Below are 23,625 nucleotides of genomic sequence, written 5' to 3' on the forward strand. Positions count from 1 at the left end.
ATGTTACAAGTCTCTCAGGGTTGAAGGTAAACCAGAGGTGCAGCAGATAATCACAAAGAAAAACTCCACTCCAATAGGCATTACACAACGTGTTTGGTTTAGTTTTTGCTTTTACTCAAAAATAGGCTGCACTTGTGCTCTCTCTCTTTTGCAATAATTAACTTCATGTTTGAACAGAAGAAACTATATGCAACAGAAGAGCATGGGTCAAAAAGGACTTGTTTGCTAGATCAGATCAGGGGCTTTAATTGCGTAATTGTAATTTTTTTACCAGTGTGTATGAAAAGTAACCTGAAGACTTTGTCATCAAAGTCGCTGTTTACCTTCAGATTATATGTACTTGTATCTGAGTGTAACCTGGATCAGACTTGATCCTGTTCCAGGTCTTATATGCCGAAGCAGCTGCAGAGAGTTGCGAACAGAAGGGGGCTGATTCATGCAGATACAAATCAGTGCCTGCATGAATTGTATGCATATTCATTTCAGTTGCATATATATGTCTATGTTTTATAAAGACTTTAGCAAATACAAATGAATGTTTTAAATAGATCGCACATTGCTTTGTGTGTTGTAATCCATCAGCAACTTTGAGGACTTTATCAGTCCACAGGTTTACTTACTGGTGAAAAAAAGTCTACTTTGGCCTGAGTCAGAGATGTTAGCATCCCAAAACCAAACATCCCCCACTGGGTAAAGGGCAACATTGCAGAACCCAACAAGGATACCTGCAGCTGAGGTATCCTTCTTTTACACCAAAATTAGTGGATGTACGCAGGTTTTTAAGTAATTGTAAATTCACTAAAAAAGAAATTTTCGCAGTGCTAGCAGAGGAGTTTGTCTTTCAGTTTTTTCCCCCCAGTGTGTCATGTTCGATGTCAAAAACACACCAACAACTGAGATGCTCTCTCACCTTGTTGTCTTGCTAACTTAGCGTGTTCACCCACTTATCACGTTTCCATCACTCATGAACCTGTGTCTACAGCAGCGTCATTAATATAACACAATAATACAACAGCATCTCTGGCAATGAGTTACAGGAAAATGTACAAGATAAACACTTACACAATATAATAGCTTTAGAACATCTACACCCAGTTAGAATATTGTCCTGATATTCCAGCTCCTGCTTTGTGTTCACCACAACATAAAATCCTTTTTAAAATGATGTGAGATCATTTCTATTTTGTCACTTGTTATAATTCAACATCGAATCTATGGCACCACAGCAGAGGCCGTTAGCTCTCTCAGGTCAACCCTATGTGACGTGTGTGTGTGTGTTTGGAGGGTGGGGTGGCGGGGGTTCTCTATCAGTGGCTATTTAACAGACGCTGACTGTGAGGATCATCTCAGTCAGTCATGGGTCGTCCTGGGATTCAGATGTGGACATGGACACTCTGTGTCCTCTTGAGCTGCATGTGTCTCGCTCAAGTCCTGGCAGAACCGTAAGTTTGCCTGTTTTTTTTTTTTTTGTGTGTGTGTGTACTTTTCTTTTCAAACTAGGGTTTCGATCTTGTTGATTTGCTACAGAAGTTTGGGTTGGTTTTCCCTGCGTGTGAGATCCAGTGTGACAGGCTGCCCAATGGCATCTGTGTATGTTTCTGTGTCTATAGGCATTACATGGTAGCCATCCCTGCAGTTCTTGAGGCTGGAGCTGAAACCAAATTTTGTGCGAGTCTCCTGAAGCCCAACGAGACTCTGGACATGACCATCACTCTGATTTCTGCTGAAATGAACACAACCCTTCTGAGAAAATCTTCCAGTCAGGAGTTTCATGACTGCATTGATTTCAAGGTCAGCTCATAAGAAAGTCTTTGATTCAGAAGACATGTTCATTTATTCAGTATTAACACATATTTCTCTCACAGGTTCCCCTGGTGCAGAATCAAGAGGTGTACAACTTTGAGGTGGAGGTGAAAGGCGACACATTTTACTCAAAAGAAGTGAGGAAAGTCAAGGCCACTGTCTACCAACCGATGACGTTTGTCCAAACAGATAAACCCATCTACCTCCCTGGACAAACAAGTAATTTTGATCTAATGTTCTATGTTGTTGTGCACAATATGCTGTATATCAGTTATAGACAGCTTTCTCCTTTAAAATCAACGGAGTGTTTGGGGTCAGGGACTGCAGATACTCGTCAACGCCTCAGGGCGTGATGGGAAACACCTGGCTCTCACATGATCTACGAGCTGACTCGTTTTATGTATGAATAGAATAATCGTGGCGGATGGCGACAGACTAAATGTCTGACAGATCAATAAAGAAAATACATTTAATCTTGTTTTATCACGTTTTGCTTTAATTTTACTCTGGTATTTTAATTTCAATTCAAGTTGGGTCTGATGTGTTGGTGGCTTCCTGAGGGAATCAGAAACAGAGAGATAACAGAGAGAATGATTTTAAAGCCAAACAGTAACAGATAGTAACGTTATCAGCTCTGTGCAGACCGCAGTTTAAGTGGCCTGTCAGGATATTTAGCAAAAGCCTCATGTAACCTCTTTGAATTTCTCAGTGCATTTCAGAGTCGTCACACTGGACAGCAGGATGAGACCCACGAATCGGCTGGTGAGTATTTGAACTGTCTCCATCTTGTAGATTCCACTCACAAACCACAGTATCAGTGATTCTGTGTGACAACTGAACATCAGTTATGTAATGAAGAGACAGACATAGATTTGCCCTTTAACCACAGTTACTGTATGTCTCTAATCAGTTAGCTCCTGATGAAGGGTCAATAGTACAAGCAGGACTCCGTTTGCGGAGTCTATAGACCTGCAGGCCGCTAACACTAGTTTCTCATATCGCAACATGTTATTGAAGAAAATAAAACTTAAAGTGCCACCTATGAGACTTAACAATCAAATTAAGTAGAAATAGAAGAGCGGGTTGTCTATGGAAAAAGCCTATTTTCAGGTTGTGTGTAGTATAATAGCTGTCATCTACATTGACCTTGTTGGTCTCTGCATTAGATAATTGATAGCGACACATCAGAGCTTTAGCTGCTCGCTACTATTGTGTTGTTGATTTCCTACCCACCCTGTTTGGACACTACATGACACTGCATGATGAGATCAATGTAAAGCAACCTGTCTTTCAACAAAGTTCTTTGTTTCTTTCTTTCTTCTCTTGCAGTACAATATAATTGAAGTTGAGGTAAGTCTAACATCCACACTATAATACACTCACACTTTATCACACTGTACACTGAAGTAGAGGAGTTTAACATATTGGTAAAATGTAAACCTCCCAAAATCATCAAGTGCCCCACGAGCTGAGTGAACAAGCCAACAAAATGTTTCATGTCAGTATTTCAAAATTCTAAAACTTTAAGAGTAAATTAAGTTTTAAAGATTTTGCTACCAACCTGTTAAATTTGGCTTCACTGAAACAAGAGGGTTTACATGTGAACAACTGTTACAACAATGATGAAAGTTAAATCTTTTTACATATTTGTACCTTTTCCTTTTTAAAGGGCCCACATTGTGCAAAATACATTTTCTGGGCTTTTACTATCCGTAATTACTTGAAGGGGGTCAGTAGGGACCCTCAAAGTATGAAAACAGTCACTCCACAGACTTTTCAGCTCAGTCCATTCTAAGAAATATGTTACAGGAACGTTACGTTTCGTACCTCCTCTCCGTGTGATGTCATCATGGAATCGCAATCTTCTCGCGACCCCATTCAGCCGATACCAGTCCAGCTTCTGAGGAAGGGCTCATAAATAATGAATGAGGCATGCGAAAACAGCCTGTTCCGCCAGCAGCTCCAGAGAGAGGCAGAAGAGAGGACATAGAAATACACATTGCAGCAGTCTTTTTTTACTTTAAACCACTGATATATCATTTTAGGGCTACCAATACCTCAAATTAAATCCCAGAAAAGTGTCAAATATGGGCCCTTTAAATTAAGTCCATATGTTCTGATCAGTGAAAAATCTTAATTCAAGTTGTGGTTGTCAACCAGTGTTCAATGATAGGGAAAAGCTATTCAATGCCAGTAAATGGACCTTTACAGATGATTTCTTGTCAGACTAGATTCAATATTTTTTTTATTGAAATGTTTATTTGTTTCTGTATATACAGTGTCTGTAATTGGACAGTGTGTTGCTAATGCTTTTAGAGTAGTTTGAAAAATAATACTGTATGTAGTTAAAGTGTGGGCTTATAGTTAAATTTGATCAGAAGGACAATATGAAATGCTGAGCAGCATGTTGAGCGCTGTATTTCTGTGTGACATCCCTTTACATGAGTTGCATTTTTGTGTCATAAACACATGTTCCTTCCCATTTATTTTATGAAACAGGATTCTAATGATAACCGAGTTGCACAGTGGCTGAATAAAACAGCCGATAGCAGCATACTGCAACTTTCTTACTCCTTGAACTCTGAGGCCCAGGAAGGAATCTACCAGGTTATTGTGACCGTTGGCCAGGATAAAATATATCACAGTTTCAAGGTGGAGAAATATGGTAAGTTATGGCTATTTAAAAAAAAATCCCATTTCCATCTACCCGCAATGTAGCAATAATTTGTAACAACCATATTTCATCCACAGTTTTGCCTAAATTTGATGCAAAAATAACGGCAGCTGATGTCGTCAGTATTGAGCAGGAAGAAATAAAAGCTGAAATATGTGCAAAGTAAGTCAAATCCTTTGCTTGACAAGTGCACTCTCAAAATACTGTAACTCTGAATAAGATCCAGTTGGTGATTGGATGTCTCCTTTTCAACAATCACAATGTGTTTCTTAGGTATACATATGGACAACCTGTGCCAGGCAGTGTCAAAGTTAAGGTCTGCCGACCTCTTAGTCGCTATTATGTTGCTATAGTTACTCCTGATAATCCAGAGGGACTGCCTGATATAACACCCCCATGCTACGAGGAGACAAAGGAGGTACAGTGGACAGAATCATCTCAGCAGGAACAAGAAGCAAAGTGTAACTGTGTTTTTCTGTGTATCAGTGTGGGGAAGGTGACATGTACTTCATTCAAATATTAATTTATTCATTTACTTATTGATTTATCTATTTATTTTTTATTCTTAAATGCCAGCAGTAGACTGAGTCAACCCCGCCCACCTCGTTAACATACAGACACAGAAATACAGAAAAAAACTTAAACATAAATGTCGAAACAAATAAGTAAATAAATAAGTTTAAAATACGTAAATGAATGAACAAATGTAAAAATAAAGGGATACTTACATATAAATATATAAACAGCCCTTTCCCTCACCACACTTTTGTATTTTTTCATTTTCATTATTTCATTTACTTCATTTACCATATCTATTTATTTATTTACTTTTATATGCCAGCGTTAGACTGAGTAAACCCCGCCCACCTCATTAACATACAGACACAGAAATACAGAACAAAATGATGTGAAAATGCAGATTGCATGCTTGCGAGATAAACAATTAAATAAATAAGTTAAATGCATTTAGAAAGACATAAATTAATATTTTATTTTAAAACATAGGACAAGATGTTGAATATACGTTTGAAGTTCTTTGGCACAATTTAGGGAACCAACTACCAGTAGATGTTAGCTGGTGTTAGTGGCCAACAGTGGATGTTAGGGACACAACTTCAGTTTTGCACCTTAGCTTCATCAAGTGCTTTGGTCTTGTAATCAATGATACAGGCCGAACATGAGGGTGCGCTGAGGCTAAAGGTAAATCTGACTGGCTACTGGCTTGCATAGCATTGCCATACAAGCCAGTAGCCAGTAGATCAGACATCATTACCTCTATGCCTTTTTTAACTAAACACTTTCCCATTTTAGAAAATAGGACAAGATGGAGAATATCCCTTGTTCTACCGCACAAATTAATATCTACCGCCAGTTAATGTTAGTGGATGCTAGGGACATAAATAAATAATCGTGAAAATAAAAAATATTAAAAAATGCATGTAGATATGTATTTATGTAATACATTCATGTTTTCAAACTGTATGTATTGTTTATATTTATTTATATATGTTTATTATTGATATTTTTTGATGATTTATTCCTTTTTTATTTTGGCAGTTTCAGTCCTCAATACTCACATTAATTACGATGGCATTTGTTAATGGTTATTAGGTGGTTACTTTGGTGCTCCGAACATTTGCCAGGTTAAACTTGCATGTCACTCTGCAGAACGTAGTTGTCTGAGGAGAGCATGACCCTCAGACTGTAAATACTGTGAAACTACGTTAAGTGAAAACTGAATGAATGAAAGGAGTGTAAGTTTGAATTAAATCTATCTAATCTTATTTCATTTGTGATTTTAGACGGGAAAGAAAGGTTGTGCCACTTTTACCTTCAAGATGACAACTTTCACCAAACTCGACCAAAAGGTGCTACAAGATTACTTGGATCTGACTGTTGAAGTGGAAGAGGAAGGGACAGGCATGTCTTTGTCATATGTGATATTTTATTCATACATCAAAGAGATATTTTGTAGCAAATTTATACAGTATATGTTACTTGAACAACATGTTACATACATCCTTGTAACATGGAGGACTCCATTATAGGTATTTCACTCCAACAAATGAAGAGACTGCAGATTTCATATGTTATTGGAAAGCTGATGTTCATCGACACACCCAAGATTTATGACAAAGGATCAAATGTGGAAGGAAAAGTAAGTGCAGATTTTTCCCTTGATGTCGTCACTGTCATTCGACCAAAGCAATGTGCATCCTCACTGACACAATGCTCTGCCCCTAACAGGTGAAAGCGGTTCACTTCAATGATACACCCATAGCTGACATGCAGGTCTACCTGTTTGAAGGTGAGAGGTGGTCCTCACGTCTGCTGCAGAATCTCACCACTGACAGCGATGGTGTGGCCACTTTCTCATTCTCCACAGCTGAACGCAATGGGGAGATCAACCTTCACGTAAGTACGAGATAACTCGTCAGCCACATAAAATCACCTTCATGACAATGACAACACGGCCCAAGAGTGAGAAGCTAAGGTGTTTTCTAAAAGTACAGCAGCTGATCATGGGTGCTCCATTGTATAGTGGCCATATTGCAACAGGAACTGTATATTTACCTTGACATTTAGCTTTTCTATGATAACTGAACTCACTTTCCAAAGTTTTCTTCCACTTCATCGTGTTTCTTTTCTACGATCTAGGTTAGTAATACACCAACACTGGGCTACTCTGGTTATAGAACTCGATACTACGAGACTGGCCATCACACAGTGTCTATGACCCAACCTCCCTCTGCTGACACCCAAACAGTCAGCTCCCTGGAGGTGGTGAAGAAGACAAATCCACTGTCTTGTGACACACAAGAAGAGATCTCCATCAAATACACTGTCGTTGGAGAGACAGGGGCCTCCGTAATAGTGATCTACCTGGTGAGTTGTCAGTGAACTATTTCTCAGCTTATCACAAGATGTTTTTCACAGAAATATGGACATGGAAAATGTATTTTAAAATGACATTCATGTCAGTTTTTGACATCAGACTGAAAGGATCAGTTCAGATATCAAACGTGTTCAAATGAATGGCTTCCATTGCAGGCCCCTCGCATTTGTACAGAGGTTGTTAGAACTGCTTTTAGTTTCTTTGCGCCTACTGCCTGGAACTCATTGCAAAGTGTCTTAAAAAAAAAAAACTTCAGTTCCCCCAGGGGATTTGCATGCTTGACAGCCATTTAGCTTTATCTTCTTAATGTGTTTTACTTGATTTTACTTGAATTGTTTTATGTTCTGTATTCTCTATGCATCATATTTACTGTGTTAATTTATTCACTGTATCTGTTTATGTGTATTTTATTGTATCCCCTCAATTGACTTAATTTCAAATGAGGGCCTCCCTCAATAAATTTCGATTATAAATAAATGTTCATTAAATTAAATCAAAAAACCTTTGATATAAACTTGCATTTATTGATTCTCAACTGGTGGGTCGCGGACCCATTTTCAGTGGGTCGCGGGCCTTTGCCTGGGCAAAAACAAATGTTAAGAAAAAAATCCTGTGCTTTTATTTTTAAGGGGATTTTTTATGCAGCGGAGTGCAGTCTATTCACACTCCTTAACAGTTTTTGTTAAGGAGTGTGAGGAGTCTTTTTGAAACTACTTCTCAGTAGTTGGCACTTATTTATAGCACTTTGTAGTTTTGATTTTTTGAAGAAATTGTACTTGATTCTTGTTGTTCTGGGTTTGTACCCTCATGGTTGAATGCAGTTATTGTAAGTCGCTTTGGATAAAAGCGTCAGCTAAATGAAATGTAATGTAGTTGGACTTTTTTATTTCATGTTTGTGCATGAAAGCACTGTTGAGTCTGTTAAAAAAGGCTGAAGTTACTGAATTGTTATATATGTTGTTTTACCTTGTGTCCTTAAGATGCACTTTTGGTTTTTTTATTAAAATGCAGCTAATTGAGTGTAAAAGGGAATATTCCCCTCTCTAGCATCGCCACCTGCTCGCGTTTTGGTTATCATTAAACTTGTTTTTTTTGTGTTGTCATACACATATTCTGTACTATTTCAGGTTCAAACTGCACCATCTTTTCATTAAATAAATTTGAGAAGTTGAAAATTTTCCTCGATTTGTGTCGCAGCTTGTCATTAAGGGGTGATGGTGGGCCCCGAAGCCAGACCAGTTGAGAACCACTGATCTATTGTGCCAGGGAATGAGGTTTTATTTTTGCATGACTCATTCATTCTGACATTTTGTCACAAACTCTCTAGGTCTTATCCAGAGGAGCTATTATCATGCAAGGATTTAAACAGATTGAAGTTCAAGACCTTCCGGGTGAGCAGAGACGGGCTTTAATCAAGAGTCTGGAAAATCTTATATTTGAGATATACATGGAATGAAAATATACTTGTACTGCTGTTTTATTACATGGAGACATGTGGATGATACTTGTTGTTTCTAACTTCACCTTTTAGTGACTGAGGGTGGAATATCCTTTGAGTTGAATGTGCATCCAGAAATGTCGCCAGAAGTCCAGGTCTTGGCATACGCCGTCCTCCCCAGTGAGACTGTGATCGCTCACAGTGCTGACTTCTCCGTAGAGAAGTGCTTCAGTCACAAGGTCAGTATAGAAGAAACCATGAGGCACCAGCTGCGCTTGTCAGATGTAGGTGCAGAAAGTGTTTGCTACATAATGTGGATATGTACCCAGGCTTTCCACAAGGATATGGAGTAGCAAGCCAGTTTGAGAAAGTAGTCAACAAGTTCAACTCTTTATCTGTGTTACCGCTCAGTTTGTGTGTGTGTGTGCATATGCAGCCCTGTCCTATAGGAGGAGAGGACAGAGAATTTGAGCAAACGGGAGCGGATCAAAATAAGGCTTCTTATTAGAATATGGCCAATAATACAAATCAAACAGGGAATTAGATTTGAAAGGCCACAATGAGCATTTATGAATCAATAAATCAATAAGCTAGATGGCACTGATATAAAGTATGTGTTCATGTAGAAAAACCACACTCACATCAGATGAATTACTTTTACCTGAGTTCAGTGACAAACCAGACATGTTGTGTTGTCATCTGTGTACTGTGGACGAGTTCACTTGTGTCATGATTCATGTCCCTCATCTTAAGCCAGAAAGTGCAGATCAACATCTCAGTCAGCCAATCCACAGAGACTAGATCATTTATGACAGCTATGCTGCTCTGACCTCCTCCATCACCACAAGGAAGAACCAGCCTGAGCACAACAGGCAGTGGAGAGTGGCAACGATAACTTTAGCTCGTAATATCCTTAATAACTGAGACCAACCATTGGTTTTGCTGCATGGGACTACCCTCAACAAAAGCGTGCCAACAGCATATGCAGGTCACCACCATGTTCTCTGGTGTTCATGTGTGGAATAAGTCAACATAGTTTGGCATAACCCAAACTGTAGTGTGTATAAAAGTGCACAATCCCCCCCTCTCAGCAGTCAAGTCTGTAGCTCTCCACATCTGTCCTGAAGTTTGATCAAGCTTTAAAATACAGGACATCAGCCATCATGAGTTCATTTATACAGCAAACTCCGACAGGTCAATCTGCCATGTGGCCACTCCCCTCCGGAACACATACCAGCTCCTTCATCTTTTTTGACATTTGTTGAACATTTTAAGAAGTTTGGGTAGAATATACATTAATGTCCCACTGTCAATATTATAGACTCTAGTCTTATTCCAATGAAGTCCAGATGGTGGGATGTGTGTTTTCTGTGTTTGTCAGGTGTCGCTGGAGTTTCTTCTATCCTCAGCAGTCCCAGGAGAGGAGACCACCATGCAGCTGAAGGCCCAACCAGACTCCCTGTGTGGAGTGAGCGCTGTCGACCAGAGCGTCCTCATCATGAGGCCAGGGAAGGGTCTGACTGCAGACAAGGTAACTGCTACTCTACAAATAGATGTTGACATCCTGGAGTTTTATTCTAGTACTCCTCTGCAAAATCTTTTCCACCATTTATAATATCAGTTACCCAGAGGCTATGGCTTTATGTCCTGAAGTGTTTGAATCCACAAAACACTTTTGGAGTTTCAGGGGTAAACAGTGTAGCTGATTAGTGACCTATCTTCAGACGTAATAAAACAACAGAAAAACCCTTAACATGTCTCCATACCGCTCGTGAACTAGATAATGAGTGTTTTGTACTTGACATCCACCTTTTGAGATGAAACTGCCCTAAATCCACCAATACAGTCATCAGATCTTCATGCAGCAGTTTCAAGCTTTCAACCTTTTTTTCTTTACAGATTTTTGACTTGTTGCCTGTCACCAAAGTGTCTTATATTCCACATGATGTATATGATGCAGTAGAATGCTTGCGGGTGAGACCAAGAAGATACATTTATCCACGTCCTGCTGAGAGTACTGATGCATTTACAGTTTTCCAGGTAAATCCACATACAGATACCATCATAATAAAGGATTTCCTTTTTTTTTACATGCAGTTAATGGTTGTATGTTGTTCGAATGTCTAGAACGTTGGACTGAAGATGGCTACAAACTTGTTTATCCGAATGCCTCCATGCCTCAACTTCAGAGGAAGAGAATACAACCAAGGCCACTATGGTAAGTATGCTAACTGTTCTGGGGTCTCATTTATCAAACATTGCGTAGGATTCATACTAAAAATGTACGTACGCCCAAAAGCCGGAAATGGCGTACGCCAAAGGAAATTCCGATTTATAAAACCGTGCGCATGCACACCTGAACGCAATGTTCGCTTTATAAATCACAGTCCACCTGGAAACGTTCGTACGTGGATCTGCCTCCAAATCCGCCCTCCACACGCCCACTTTCAACCATAAATGGTCAATGCAAAGCACGGCATGAATATTAAATTATGCTGCTGACCAATGGGTTTCCACCATGAGTCCTGACGGAGTCACGGCATCAAGCGATGAGAAGAGGAAGCGAAACATTCTGACACTGACATCGAGGTGTTTGTTAGTGAGGTGGGGGTGAAGAGCGATTCATGGGACAGCAGTGATGTCACTAATAAAGAAAATACACTGATACTCTGCTGCTGCTGTGGATAATACGGGGAGTGAGAGTGAAGACGATAGAAAGAACGGAGCCTGAAGTAAAAAAAAGATCACAGATCACAGATCAATATAATATATTAGCTGATCAGACATCGCTGAACCCTCGTTTCTTCCTCATCCTTCCATTCGCGTGCACACATCACGCACCAGTGTCACGGCAGTATTTATTTATTCCGAGCATCGGACTGATTCCCTCACATCAGTGGATCCTCACCTCCTCTGGGATATTATTTGGAAAGATTCTTAATTTCTGATCTCCAGGTCGCTCTGTGCGCCTGATGGCACAGTCCCGTTCACTGCAGTGATTTGATGATACACGCACAGTGTTAGAAGATATTATTAAAACCTATTAATGACTCGGCTCCGTAACTCCGCTGTTGAATGGAATCTAAACGTAATTTGCTGTAAATTGATTTGTATATGTTTTAATTAAAAGGTTCGTGTGGAACAGAAATGTTGCGCGATCAAAACTAAGCTGTTGGTTTTAATGTAAATGATGAATTGTATCAATAATCTGGCTTCAGTTCACCACCTCACGTCTGTGTCGCCACTTTCCCGTCTCCAAAACGTTCGTACGCATGGGTCAGAGTTTGCGTGGAAATACGCAAATTTTCCCGTCAAGTTTGTTTTTATAAATCCCAACGTTTGCGTGAGAAGTGGCGTACGCACGTTTCAGGGCCCGTTTTGTGTTTACGCAACGGTGATAAATGAGACCCCTGCACTGTTAAGAAACACAGACTGGATTACGTGCAATAAAACAATTCATAGTGTTACTGCCAGTGGTGGAGGAAGTACTGAAACATTTTACTCAAGTAACAGTATAAATGAATAAACTAAAATGAACTCAAGTAAAAGTAAGAGGACCACATTAGCATTTCTATTGTTTCTACTTTTTCTTGTATAAGTACTTTCTTTTAAATAGTTGTAAATTATTGAAAGTAAAAGTGTGTAGCCTATTCATCATTACTTTTTTCCTACATTTATTTATTGATTTTCCACATATACTTAACAATATTATAGACACACCATTGCCCCTTGAACCCCCACCCACTACAATATCAGTACATTAATAATACCAATTTATTTAATCAACATTGCCACCCCACCTCACATCTAATAATAGGAAAAAGAAAATAATGACAATCAGCAGCACATAATACAAACACAATATAATAAGTGGCTAACTAATGATAGTACACATTAGCAATTTAACACTTAACAGGGCTCCCCCTTGCTCCGGACATCCAACAGTCCGCTCTCTTTATTTGTATTTGTTAATCATCCTCTGGATCAATGAGATTACCAACATCACCATTTTTAAGATAGGAAATGACAGGGATCCATACTTCTGTCCTTTAACAATATAGGTAAACTTTCCCATCGACATATCTGTTGCCATCTCTCTCAACCATCTGACTATTCATCATAATGGCTGGTCAAATCCATTTTCCATCTGCAGCTTTGCTGGCGTTAAAAGAGGCAGTGTCTAATGTTTCCTGCATGTCCTGATTGGTTCAGAGATACAGATCTCTCATTGATTACAACATAAAAAAAATTATCTACTTCAGTAAAGTACACATCATGAAAAATGTACTTAAGTACAGTAACTAAGTAAATTTACTACATTACATCCCACCACTGGTTACTTCTGTCTTTCTAGTTGAATATTTTCTGGTTTCTTTTCAGGTGTTTCATATGACAATGGTCCTGTAATGGCCCGAATGGAAGTACAAGGGGGAATGGCCGGGCCTGGTGGTCATGGTGCCCGAAACTCTCCTCTTCCAGCTATAGAGACAGTCCGTACTTTCTTCCCCGAGACTTGGATATGGGACCTGGTGGAAGTTGGGTGAGCTTGTATATGAATCAAATATTATTATGACTTTACATTATTACATCGTAGGATGTGTAACTGAGTTTTTCTTTCTGACTTTCTGCTTTTTCCCTGCAAACTATTTATTATATTATATTATATTATACCAGAGAATTATTCCTTCTTATTAGTGAGTCCACCTCAAACAGTTTTACAATATACAATTTTTTGTATTTTGTGTGCAGAACTTTTTTTATAAACATTGTATGGTGCAGAGGGAATTTAGAAAACTTTGTGTTCATCCCACCTGGTTTATCTGCAATGACGATTTTATTGTCAAATTTGTCAATTTTCGAAGTTTTTCTAGCTCACAGTCGCTGTGTCTCTGTGTATTTGTTAATCCAGAGCATCCGGAATGAAGGATGTGTCCCTCCTTGTCCCTGATACCATCACCACCTGGGAGACGGAGGCTTTCTGTTTGTCCCCTCAGGGTTTTGGCTTGGCTCCTCGTAAAGAAATCACCGTCTTCCAGCCATTCTTCCTCGAGCTCACGATGCCCTACTCCATCATCCGGGGGGAGCACTTTGAACTGAAGGCAACCATCTTCAACTACCTTTCCAGCTGCATCATGGTAAAGGAAGTTTTAAATAGCCTGTAAACTAATGTCAGCATAGCAACAATCTAGCATCATAATGACAACATTAACTTTCTGATGTTTAGCAGATTTTATGTTCTCTATCTTCACCTGCAAACATTTACGAGTTGGCACTAAACACCAACGTGAGGTTGAAGGGAATGTTTTGCAGGGTTGTTGAAATTACTTTATGTAGCCAAATTCATGGTGAAATCTTAATTTGATTCCAATTTTTATTTTTTTTCTAATAACTGTTCTGAACAATTGACATTCAAAATACTTCACTAACCCTTCGTGGAGACCCTGAGGGCATCCTACACATATAGTGCAATGTTGATGATGCCCTTTAATATATATTGAATTCATCTGTACACTAATGAATGTACATCACACCTTATGAATTAGTTATGAATTAAACAAGCATCTAATGTTTCTCATTTAAACAGTTGATATATATAATGATGCAAGATGCAAATTTTAAAGATCAACATTGGTTTACGGTCGCATTTTGGTTTATTCCTAATTTTATTAGTATCAACGTTACTGAGACGTAGAATCAGGTTTGTATGTCTCGAAACATGCAGCAGTTTGAGCATTTGTTCACATTCGCTTCACATCAGCAGTTTTAAAATATATTGTTGTGTCTCTTGAACAGGTCTCTGTGGCGCCAGCACACTCCTTAGATTACACCCTCACACCCCTCTCTGGTGATAAGTACACATCCTGTTTGTGTGGCAATGAGCGCTTGACCCTCAGCTGGAACATGTCCCCTACAGCTTTAGGTGAGGCTTCAAGCTTTCATCCACACTTTTGCCAAGGTGGTGGAATTACTGTGCCTGTTTCCACATCTTTTAAATCTCTGTGAAATCAGGGAAATCCATCACAGTGGCAAAATACTTTTGAAATTTATTGGATCTGAGATAATTCTCAATCAAGTTTCAAACAGGGTTTAATGAACTTTTTTTCTAAGGGGTTGTGAATGTGTCGGTGACTGCTGAGGCTGTGGAATCTCAAACTTCCTGTGGCAATGAGATTGTGAGCGTTCCAGAAAGAGGCCGTATCGACGTGGTCACTCGACCACTCATAGTAAAGGTAGTTGTCTTTGATACATAATAGCAATGGTCTTTATTCCAAAGCCTTTTTAAAAAAAATACAAGTTGGAAACTCAGCAACTCTCATTATTCCCTACCTCTTTGCCTCTCAGGCTGAGGGAACTGAAATGACAAAGACCCACAACCTGCTGCTCTGTCCAAAAGGTAAGTAGACCACCACTTGCAAAAAGGTAGTATACATTGGTTATTGTGGCCTTTCTGCCAAGTTTAGTGAGAGCATCTCCAAATCTTTCAAAAGTCATTACTTAAATGCATTTTCATACATTTTGTCCATAAGAATGTAATATTTGAGCTATTGTTCTTCAAGACGGACCAATGTTTCATTGTATTGATCTTATTGCTTCATCAGAACTGCTATGATTCAGGATCCACTAACTGTTCATAAATCTGAATGATGTCTTTGTTTTGATCCTGACCGTGGCTTGAATTTGTTTCTAAGGTTGTTGTTCTCTGTCTGTACACAGGAGAGGCTTTGACAGAGGAAGTAGAGTTACAGCTCCCTGAGAATGTGATCGAGGGATCAGCTCGTGCCTCACTATCAGTTCTGGGTAAACGGATAAACTCATTTTGCAGAGTTAACAGTTCACCTTTCTCTTGATGCCTCAGAAATAAGGACATTGATAGTAAAAAGGGACATTTGGATATTATTGTCCTTCTTGAGAGATTGCATTTGTTTGTATAATGCAACTATGGCACTTTCATACATTATACAGAAAGTAGTTATTTAGTCAAACATTATAATAATAATAATTTTATTTGTATAGCACCGATCTAAACAAGGTTACAAAGATATTCAGTTCTGTGTTTGAAGCTTGTTAACATGGTTTTATATCAGTGTGTCAAGTCATTTACATGTTTAGTGAGTCACTGTATTTGTGCAGGCGACATCCTGGGTCGAGCCCTGAAAAACCTGGATGGGCTGCTTAGGATGCCGTATGGATGTGGTGAGCAGAACATGGCACTCCTGGCCCCCAACATCTACATCCTCCACTACCTGAAAAACACACAGCAGCTGACACCGGCCATCATGGAGAAGTCTACCAACTTCCTGTCAAGCGGTGAGCCTCAGTTAGCTTTAGCTGAATAATCTGGGACTGGTGTGAATCATTATGTCCTAATAAGCTTGTATTTATTTTATTCTACAGGTTACCAGAGACAGCTGAACTACAAACATATTGATGGAGCTTACAGCACATTTGGATCAGGAACAGGGAACACTTGGTGAGAAATAACTGATGTACATAGAATTATTTTATCTGCTTACTTATTCCACAGCTGTCTGTGTTTCTGTATGCGGAACACATATCTTGGGAACCGTTCATCTTGTTGGCATCACACTTGGCATGTGTATTATTAATGGCCCAGGGAAGTGCCCTGTAGCAGTCATTGGGGGCGGGGCAGTGTGCTAATGGACAGTCTGTGAACTGAGTTGATCATGTCTTCTTCTGAGTCCTCAGATAAACTACAGCTGTGGTTGCCAAATGGCAGTCTGTGGCCAATAATATATCTGTCCTGCCATATCATTTTGATCATTTGATTATGTTTCTTCCACTATATCGGATTGTGGGTGCTGATCTCCATCATGACAACAACAGTCAAAGCACAAAGTTTGTTTTGGTGTTGTAATGCCTTATATCAAGTTGAATTAAAGAGCTTTTATTTTGAAAAGTTGTTAACTGAAGATCGTGTCAGACCTCTGAAATAGCTAACATGCGATATATAAAAAATAACAGCAGATCAGTAAATAATTTTAAATTGTATATAAAACACAAAGTAACAGTTATCAATCAAATTCAGTTTAATTCTATGAAAACATTGAATTTATAATCTTCATTGCAGATAAACCAGGTAGCAAGAACACAAAGTTTTCTAACTTCACTCTTCACCATAGACTGTTTATAAAAAGCTCTGAACACAACGTCCAGCACACAAACAACAAAACGTGACAGTATATTGTAGAACTGTCTGAGGAGGACTCACTAATGACAAGGGATATTTCTGAAGTAGCTCTAGAACACACGACAAGAGAACATGCCATTCCAAACAGGCAGGTTTAGAACGGGCACTGCACTAGTTGGTAACTAATGCATGAACTAGCCAAACTTATGACCTATACCATATTGTGTTATGTTCCGTATCATGAAGCGTGATACAGAACAAGTGCGTCTCCTTATTTTCCTTTTGTCGTGTCTAACTTTGTTTTGATGTCCTCAGGCTGACTGCTTTCGTGTTGAGATCTTTTGCCAAAGCAAAATCTTTCATCTACATTGACCCAAGGAATATTGAATCATCTAAAACTTGGCTGGAGGAAAAACAACGTAAAAATGGCTGTTTTGAACAGTCAGGAAAACTTTTTAACAACAGGATGAAGGTGAGCTTTTTGTACCTGTAGACTGTGATTAAAACAATATCACTTGAAACTGAAGAGTAGACGTTTTATTATCACTGAGTAATATCTTGCTGTACTTTATTTAAAATGTGTTGGTGAAATTCGTTTGTTTAATGGAATTAAAGTGAATGTGGCTGCAAGCACAAAATCATGTTTGTTAAGTGGGTCCCTGTGTGTTGCACACACAGTGATGCGATATGTGAATATTGTTCCCTTCCTACAGGGTGGTGTGTCTGATGAAGTGACGCTTACTGCTTACATCACTGCCGGTTTCTTGGAGATGAATTCGTCCACTGATGTGAGTAAACTCCCTCCCCAAACTTATCTCACGCTGTTTCACTCCAAACTTTGCAATTACAAGATAAACATATATGTGCACCAATCGTCTCTCCACTGATAAAGAAAACAAATAATTGTTTGCTTTTTTTGAATAAAGAGTTATGTGGTGAAAGCACCCCTCTATGCCAAAAAGGGTGAAGGGGTCAAACACTTAATCCTGTTCTATGCTGACAACCCTGCTATGAAAGTATTATTGTGCATGAATAGTAATATTGCACCTGAGATAACAAAGTGATATCACACATTGTGTTGGCAATATGCGCATTGGTGGAAACATTACTTCTACTGTTTTACTTCAGTAACGAGGTGACGACGGCCTCAGATTTCAAATCTGGTGGCTTTGCTCGACACAGCAATCACAAAACTGTTTTGTGACTAAACTACATAAATGTCTTCCTATACTTCCCATTGTATGGCATCTGTTTCAGTACAGTATTAAGCTCTGATTGTTTCACCAATTGCTAATGTTTTCAAAGAAAGTTTTACACAAATTTAAACTGAATTCACTTTTTATTATTAATAGTTTTGTTTGTACTAATGAGTAAAAAAACTGAAATCTTCCCATTTGCCACCCTGTTAGTATACACTTTTGTTTTTTGTGAGTGCCACAATTAATCCTGATTCACAATTAACAATATAATACGCACTATTACAATGTATAAACCTAACCTAACTATAACAACGGCTACTTTTCCTCATGGAGAGTTCAGATTGAAAAAACTATCTTAACACAAACAGTTCTTTTGGTTTGTGTTGTAGGCTTCATAAAATAATGACCTGTCTTTGTAGTGATTAACAACAGTGGTAGTTGTTTAGCTACTTCTGCATCTTTCTTCATTATTTAATTGAATGGTTCTGAAGATGGACTGAAGACTCTTTCTACTCTATAGTGATAATATCTTAATTCTGAGTTTTATGTTATGTATTTATACATACTTTCTCAATCTAAAATATGCATTACAGGATGCTGTGGTGAAGAAGAGCCTGTCCTGCCTTAAGGAGTCCGCCAATGACCTCAGCAACACCTACACCACAGCTCTGTTGGCGTACGTCTTTACCCTGGCAGGAGACATGGAGACCCGTGCTCACCTCCTGCAGCACCTTGACACAGTTGGACACAAACAAGGCGAGCTGCTGTCCTCCTCAAGGAAATCGTTCTGCCTTCACTTACTGTCACTGTAGCTGACCTTATGCCTGTATGTTTGTGGATGGATGTGTTTTAGGGGGTTTCCTCCATTGGACTCAGACAGCAACAGAAACATCGGCCTCTCTGTCTGTGGAGATCAGCTCCTATGTGATGCTGGCCAAACTCAGTGCCTCGCCCAGTGCTGAAGAGCTGGGCTACACCTCTCGCATTGTCAGATGGCTGACGGGTCAGCAGAACTATTATGGAGGCTTCTCGTCCACACAGGTACAAGCCAAACAGAGGTGTGTGTGTGTGTCGCTGTATTTACATAAATTAGTTTATGATTTAGATTGTAAGTAGGTTAGAGAATTACATCTTATCTGAAAAATTCCAAATAGGTTTTCTTAAAAATAAATGAAATTCAGTTAAATTCCTGATAGTGAAAATCATGTTTGCTTTCAAAGTTCTGAAATATGATCGGTGCTGCATTACCTGTCAACAAGGGTTAGCTGCTGCTGTTACAGTATAGGAGTACAGCACAAGTTTCCAACCCAATCACTTGTGTATAACAGTGGGGCACCATTGTCAGCTTTTACTTTTTAATGGTGACCTTCCACCTCTTCCTGCTGTATGTGTAAACACAAGTGATTATATGTGTAAAGATTTAAAGTAACATAGAGTATTTTATGTGTGTTGCAGGACACAGTGGTGGCTCTTCAGGCTCTGGCTCTTTACTCCACTCTGGTATTCAATCCAGAGGGTTCAAGCACAGTGATGGTCCAGTCCCCCAGTAGTCAGCTGTCATTTGATGTGAACAGGGACAACAAACTGCTGTACCAGGAGAAGAGGCTACAGGACGTGATAGGAAAGTACAGCGTGAAGGTGAAGGGCAGCGCATGTGCTTCAATACAGGTCAGTCAACACTGGAGCTTTAACTGCTTCTGTTTGATAAATGCTCATCTCAACAGTCTTACAGTAGCAGTACAGAGTCTGAAAGTGCTGCATCTCCAATTATATGTGGTGTCTGTATGCAGTGAGCCTTGTTTCTCATTTTAAATAAATGAGCCAGTCTGACTATTCAAATAACTGGATTTAGATTTTGAATGAAATGACCAGGTGGTCCTAAACTCTTACAACCTGGGAAATGACTTGATGCTACATAAAGCCATTAAACATGAAAGAGGTAGACACTTTGAGCAGGCTCCCTTGTAATCTGGGTTCATTAGTGTAAATGAACCAAGGTTTGATACCTTGCGCCTGGTAGAAGAGGATTTTCAACTCTTCACAGATTTTAAAAAACGTGGGAGATCACAGACATAGTGACAGACTTGACGTTTGCAGAAAACCTTTTCACAGTGGTGATTCCAGAGACTTCGGATCTCAAAGACACACTTGGGTGATTCTTTTTCACACTTCAGGGTTATTTGGGACTGAATGCCCCCGGAATTGTCAGAAGGGGTGAATCAGGTCAAAAATCATCCAGATTATCCTGTAGTGTGCAGCAGCCCTTAATACAACAACCTAAAATCAGGATGTGTAAATGTGACTCCCTTGAAAACAACATGGTTCTTCTGTTTCATAAATTTGAGCAAAGGAAATTCTTGATATTCTATTTCAATATTTTTAATCCCATACTTTCCCTTGTCTCCCTGTTTCTCAGATTAGTCTTAACTACAACATCCCAACTCCGACTGAAGTCACATCCTTCAGTGTTGAGGTCAAGGCAGAGGCTGACGGCGCCAAAAACAAACTCAGTCTGTTGCTAAGATGCCTGTAAGTAATCTACTCCCACAAGTTACACTAATGATGGAGGTGTACTGTCATTTTTGTTAAACAATGCTCTGTAGATACCAGTGTGTACCTGATGGTGGATGAACCGGTATGCCAACATGCTCAAACATATCCTAACTGTGGACAATGGTGAAGGTATGGGACTTCACATCTTTATGGTTTATTGCAGATATCATGGAAAAGAGGAAAATACAAACATGGTGATCCTGAACATCAAAATGCTCTCTGGCTTTGTCCCAGATCCACAGTCTTTGAAGGAGGTGAGTTATTAGTGGAACTTAGACTAGTTTACATCCGTTATTGATGAGAAACCCAGTTGATTATCCTCTCCCCCACAGCTCAAAGGAGCCGTGCTGGTGAATCGTGTTGAAGAAAAGGATGATAATGTTATGGTGTACATCCAGGAGGTAAGAGGAATTCACAGTGAGGGTCAAGAGATAAGGATTTTCTGATTGTTACATATTGCGTCATCTGTCTTTTCTTTTTAACCAACAGCTACCAAAGGACATACCCATCAACTACAGGTTACGTCTCATCCAGGAGCTGCCAGTGCAGAACCTGAAGCCAGCCGTGGTCAAGATGTATGACTACTACCAGACAAGTAATTCTGACACTCACACACACAAACCCTAAGTCCCTTTACAGAGACCACATCAAGCATATATGAAGAAAGGTTATATTTTAGAAAAATTCATCTGTCCTTCTATTCTTCTTTTTCTCAGGTGACCAGGCTGAGACAGAATATATCTACACTTATGCTGCAGGTAAAAATACATGATGATACAAGAACATTCTAACCCAACCACAAAAAGTAATAATGTCTTCAATTGGTCAGAACCTTTCTCAAGAGGCTCTATGACCTGAGTCGAGAACATAGAGTACCTCCAACAATCCCCTTTTGAAACCACATTTAAATTAACTACATCTGGATTTTTATTTGAATCATCACCAAATTGCACACACTTAAAAATACTTAAAAAAACAGATTTGTTTCATCAAGATCCATGAATTATTCTCTGAGAAATCAACGGAAATGTTGAAAAGCACAATATCTCACAATGTTCAAGAAAGTGAAAAATAGTTCCTGGAGCCGCACCAAAATTGTATCGGTTCTTCATCACTGATGCCATATCTTTCTTCCAAGATTCATAGTAATTTGTTCAGTTCTTTTTGTGTAATGCTCTTAACTCAGCAGAGGTAAACATAACTTCCCTGGCAGAGGTAATGATGTCAACAACAACTCTGGACTTCACATGGAATATAATATACTAATATTTATTCTTTTTTTCTTTTTGCAGCTTGAAGAGAGGAGAGTTTTCAGTCTCTGTGTTGTCCCACAAACGAGCAGTTTAACACAAATGCTTAACACATTTCTGTTTAAATACTGTATGTGTTTGAGGTGAAACTAATGGAGAATAAAATAATGTGATGTGAACGTCCAACTTAGTTCTCTTATGTTTTACTGTGTGTTTTACACTGTTTCAACTGTTTGCTGGTGCAGCTTCAGCAGTTAATTTATTCATACACATATTGGAAAACACACGTGCAGGTCAGCTTAGTGTGGAAAGTTGAAAGATATTCACAAAACAAGTGTCCTCATGGCTGCTAGGGTGGAGCATATAAAGTACATATTAAGTACATAAAAAACAAATATCATCTCCATCCGTCTATCTATCTATCTATCTATCTATGAAGGTCCCATTGAGATACAACCTCTCCTCCTCAGGAGGTTTTGGTCCAGATGATCAGCAAGCACACACACAGCCAACAGATTAAAAACACAGTAATGACATATAAATATATAGGAATCAGTGGAAAAAATTAATGACAGAGAATAAAAAGCAACGCCATGGTCTATGAAAACTGATTTTAAAAGATCTTAAACATGCCAAGAGAGGAAAACTCTAAGTTTAGGATGTCACAATATGATAAATTCATTGTTGCCTTTGTGTGTTTATATTGGATGTATGAAAGTTATAATAAATACATTCATGCAACACATTTACCATTACTATTACATTATGGAAGAGGATGAATAGCAAAGAACTTTATTTGACTTGTAGTTTTTGAAAGTCACAAAACTTTCATGAATGAATGTGTTCAATCGTGGTGCTGTGTTGTCCTAGCTGTGAACCACAGAGGAGGAAACGGAATGACCTCAGTGATCTCTGACTTCGCCTCCAGTGCAAATTAAGTTTTTTTTCCTAATTGAAATGTCTCAATGCTTATTGGATGGATGGATGGATGTGACATTTGCAGCACACCCCCTAGGATTTGTAATAACACTGATGATTCCCTTTTTTTTCCGTCCTGTGCCATTATTTGGTCAGAATAAATAAATGACCAAATACCTGCTGAATGTGACATTCCCAATAGCCTCAGCTGTGTTTCGTGCTGAATAGCAAATGTTAACGTGCTAAACAAGATAGTTTCACATGATAAACATTGTACTTAAGGATCAATATGTTGTGTCTAAGTAGAGTCTGAGCTTTATAGGGGTTGAACTGCAATCTGATCCCCAAATGAGGGAAGCTTTTATTTTGACCAATCAAATGTGAGTATATATGAACAGAGATTCTTACAGACTACCTTAAATCACACTCTGTGTCATCACTCTTACCTGAGGGAGTTTTAATTCATTTGTTTGACTAGTCACAGCCTCCATGTGGCACCTGCTTATATTCCTAATCGTGCAATTAAAAAAATAATGAAGCCTAGAACCAGGTATGGACAGGCCTCTGACACAGGAGTTGTTCCCTGCCCCTCAGGATGCTCTGACTATGTACAAGTATGAATGAACTAAGTCCAAATGTCCACCTATATCTTCCGACGAGGTGCATTCAGGGACCATCGGAAATGCTAAAGTCTGCTTGCTTAGCCACTTCTGGTGGACTTTTAGGCTTGAATTGCGGGGCTTGT

At 39.1% G+C, this 23,625-nt stretch overlaps 1 protein-coding gene across 1 annotated transcript; it reads left to right on the top strand.

Annotated features, from left to right (window-relative positions):
- The first annotated feature begins 1,322 nt into the window (after nt 1-1,322).
- On the top strand, nt 1,323-22,145 carry a2ml (alpha-2-macroglobulin-like). The gene is made up of 36 exons (XM_047339512.1): nt 1,323-1,442; nt 1,611-1,791; nt 1,866-2,022; nt 2,513-2,565; nt 3,133-3,153; nt 4,303-4,468; nt 4,555-4,639; nt 4,751-4,895; nt 6,280-6,397; nt 6,526-6,635; nt 6,725-6,892; nt 7,136-7,363; nt 8,701-8,764; nt 8,905-9,050; nt 10,193-10,342; nt 10,711-10,851; nt 10,939-11,029; nt 13,192-13,351; nt 13,721-13,946; nt 14,605-14,731; nt 14,920-15,041; nt 15,154-15,205; nt 15,526-15,609; nt 15,943-16,119; nt 16,207-16,282; nt 17,276-17,432; nt 17,674-17,748; nt 18,753-18,915; nt 19,013-19,200; nt 19,615-19,827; nt 20,576-20,688; nt 20,876-20,966; nt 21,045-21,113; nt 21,202-21,307; nt 21,429-21,470; nt 22,005-22,145. Exons 1-36 carry the CDS (start codon nt 1,357-1,359, stop codon nt 22,007-22,009), a joined length of 4,356 nt encoding a protein of 1,451 aa, XP_047195468.1. The 5' UTR covers nt 1,323-1,356; the 3' UTR covers nt 22,010-22,145.
- Nucleotides 22,146-23,625: the final 1,480 nt, after the last annotated feature.

The sequence above is a fragment of the Hippoglossus stenolepis genome, chromosome 4 (assembly GCF_022539355.2).
Source record: "Hippoglossus stenolepis isolate QCI-W04-F060 chromosome 4, HSTE1.2, whole genome shotgun sequence".
NCBI classification, from domain to species: domain Eukaryota; kingdom Metazoa; phylum Chordata; class Actinopteri; order Pleuronectiformes; family Pleuronectidae; genus Hippoglossus; species Hippoglossus stenolepis.

What these genes read in the sequence shown, in the direction of transcription:
- a2ml (XM_047339512.1), top strand. Translation starts at nt 1,357, where the DNA reads ATGGGTCGTCCTGGGATTCAGATGTGGACATGGACACTCTGTGTCCTC. An exon ending in GCTACGAGGAGACAAAGGAG is followed by an intron (nt 4,896 to 6,279) that starts GTACAGTGGACA and finishes TTGTGATTTTAG; the next exon opens with ACGGGAAAGAAAGGTTGTGC. An exon ending in CCGTAATAGTGATCTACCTG is followed by an intron (nt 7,364 to 8,700) that starts GTGAGTTGTCAG and finishes CAAACTCTCTAG; the next exon opens with GTCTTATCCAGAGGAGCTAT.